The following is a 2,308-nucleotide window of genomic DNA, read 5'->3' as shown; positions in this document are numbered from 1 at the left end:
ATGTTCCTGAGAGATTATTAAATCTTCAAAGAGAGGTGATGATCTACAGCCTCTGTAACTCCACTTTTCATGTCACACTGCCACGTCCTTAGTAGGTGTTGAGAAAGGCATGCTGGAATGATTTGAATTGGCAAAACAACTGAACATTCTTGAAAAAATATTTGCGAGATGACAAAAACATAAATATTGTCTTTAGACGAATCAGTGTCCGTTAAATAGCCAAACGCTGCCCCTGAAAAATGAATTATCCAGAAAGATGGCCAAAGGGTTTAGCCTGGTCTAGGCTCAGACGCCTGGCCAATGGGAGACAATTTTTGACATTTGGGTCAAGCCACGTTTGAGCATCTCACTCTACAGCTATGTTTGCTAACTTTCCAAGCAGGTCGTATCTCACGCCCCCGCCTCCTTGCACAAGCTGTCCTAGCCACATAGAGGATTCTCAATATTGCCACCTGGCAAATGACAACACACAATTTAACACACATTCAATGGTCTGTGAGGTTTTCTGTAACACTGCTCGGCGAGACTCAGGGGATCTCTTCTTCATCTCCCAATGCTTCTGTGTATCTCCCCACTAGACACCTCCCCTCATGTTACATCTGTTTGTGTACATGTTTTTGCACTCCCTCTAGATTATGTAGATTATGTAGTGCCTACAGAGGGGAGAGTCTGTTCCTTGCTTATCTTTATATCCAGGAAACGAGGGAGGAAGGCAGAAAAAAGCAAAGGAAAGGAGGGAGGGAGGAAAATAATCACAATCCTAGTGCCGAACAGAAGTGGACGATGCATTCATTCACTCACTCGTTCATTCTTCTCATTCACTCGAGAGACTGGGGTTTAGGAAGGCGCTCAGAGGAGTTAAAAGAAAATGCAAGTTTTTTTTTTTTTTTTTTTTTTTTTTTTCAAGGAAATCAAATCTTCAATGTATGGAAAAATCAGTGCCAGTGGGAGCCAAAGGTCACCGGACCAGGTGGAAGGTCAGCCAGTATATGATGAGGGGCTGGAAGGCTGCAGCTCCCAGAGTCAGGTAGAGCTGGAGACGCTGCCGGGGAGCTGGGCCCCCCATAGTGTCGGGGCCCAGGGCTGCTGTTCGCAAAGAGCGCACGATGAAGTACATGAGTGAAGACGAAGTCCAGGCCAGTGCCACATAGTAGCCATCGCTGCCGAAAAGCAGCCCTGTGAGCACACTGAGGATCATCCCCACATATTTGTAGCCGCTGTAGGCTAGCAGGTGGAAGGTGCTCAGGTCACTGCGCACGGTGGCCAGGTAGACGCCCAGGAGCAGGGCTAGCACCTCCATCACGACCCACACCAGCGCCGTGCTTGCACACAGGCCCAGCACTTCTGGGGAGAACCTTTTCTGAATGCCCAGTGCCATCCCAGCCAACAGCACGTAGGTGATGAAGGCCATTGTGGGGATATAGAGGTCAGGGGCGTTGAGATCTTGCCGTGGTGGTAGAGGCATGTCGCGACTGTACTGCACTTCCCAGTTCTGGTGTGTGTAGGGGAAGACCAGTAGCCCCAACTTCTTGGCCACATAGGCTGTGTCCTTAAAACCAAAAGATATGCAAACCAGTGAATCGCTGGCCTCCAGGTCAAAATCAAGTGAAAATGCCTGAAACCCAGAAGGGTGTAAAGTTAAGAGGCACAAGGTAGGGCTGGATTGAGAGTTCACGGGTCAGGACATTCGGCCCAGTAGTCACTGCCCTCTTCACATGGGGCAGGTGTGGTTTTCAGTTTTCTGCAGTTCCTACCACGCCCAATGCTTCATCTACCTAGATTCATTCAATTATAATACCAATCTAGACTCTGTAGGTGCTTGGGTTTTGGACCTATGACCTAAGGGACCCACTGAACGAACGATTTTTTGTAACTCACCCGATCCACTGACTTGGGTGCCAAGAATTTAGACCCATCTAAAAGAAAAATAGCTTATTACTGACAATGTTTTTTAACCACGAGGCCATCAAGCCTTTGGTAATGTCTCTAGCCTCATTCATCAAACCAGATATTCTAACAGTCGCTTGAGGGCAAGGAGCACTTGATGACAAATGACTAGTAAAATACATAAACACGCAGACACGGGCACCACCCTCACCACCACCTCACCACTACCGTGAGCACAGTAGAAACAAAATATACAATACAGGCCCTTGCCCCTCATGACACTGATTTTTTTTTTTTTACTCCCCTCCAAGGAAAATTTTATAATTCTCTACAAGAGAATTATACAGTACAATACCTGTACAATACCAGCAATGATCTTTTCTTGGCTCTGTTGGAGTAAGAGTTACGATCCCATCACTCA

General features: G+C 47.0%; 1 protein-coding gene across 1 annotated transcript; it reads right to left on the bottom strand.

The window, feature by feature from the left end:
• Nucleotides 1-911: 911 nt before the first annotated feature.
• On the bottom strand, nt 912-1,678 carry LOC122474367 (protein YIF1A-like; the record flags this gene model as incomplete). Its single annotated transcript, XM_043565264.1, has 1 exon — nt 912-1,678. A coding segment is annotated over one exon (720 nt), but the record flags the coding sequence as incomplete, so codon positions are not given.
• Between the last annotated feature and the right edge of the window lie 630 nt (nt 1,679-2,308).

The sequence above is a fragment of the Prionailurus bengalensis genome, chromosome D4 (genome assembly GCF_016509475.1).
Source record: "Prionailurus bengalensis isolate Pbe53 chromosome D4, Fcat_Pben_1.1_paternal_pri, whole genome shotgun sequence".
NCBI lineage: Eukaryota > Metazoa > Chordata > Mammalia > Carnivora > Felidae > Prionailurus > Prionailurus bengalensis.
The sequence above is the reverse complement of the archived record's forward strand: the minus strand, read 5'-3'. Positions and strand labels throughout refer to the sequence as shown.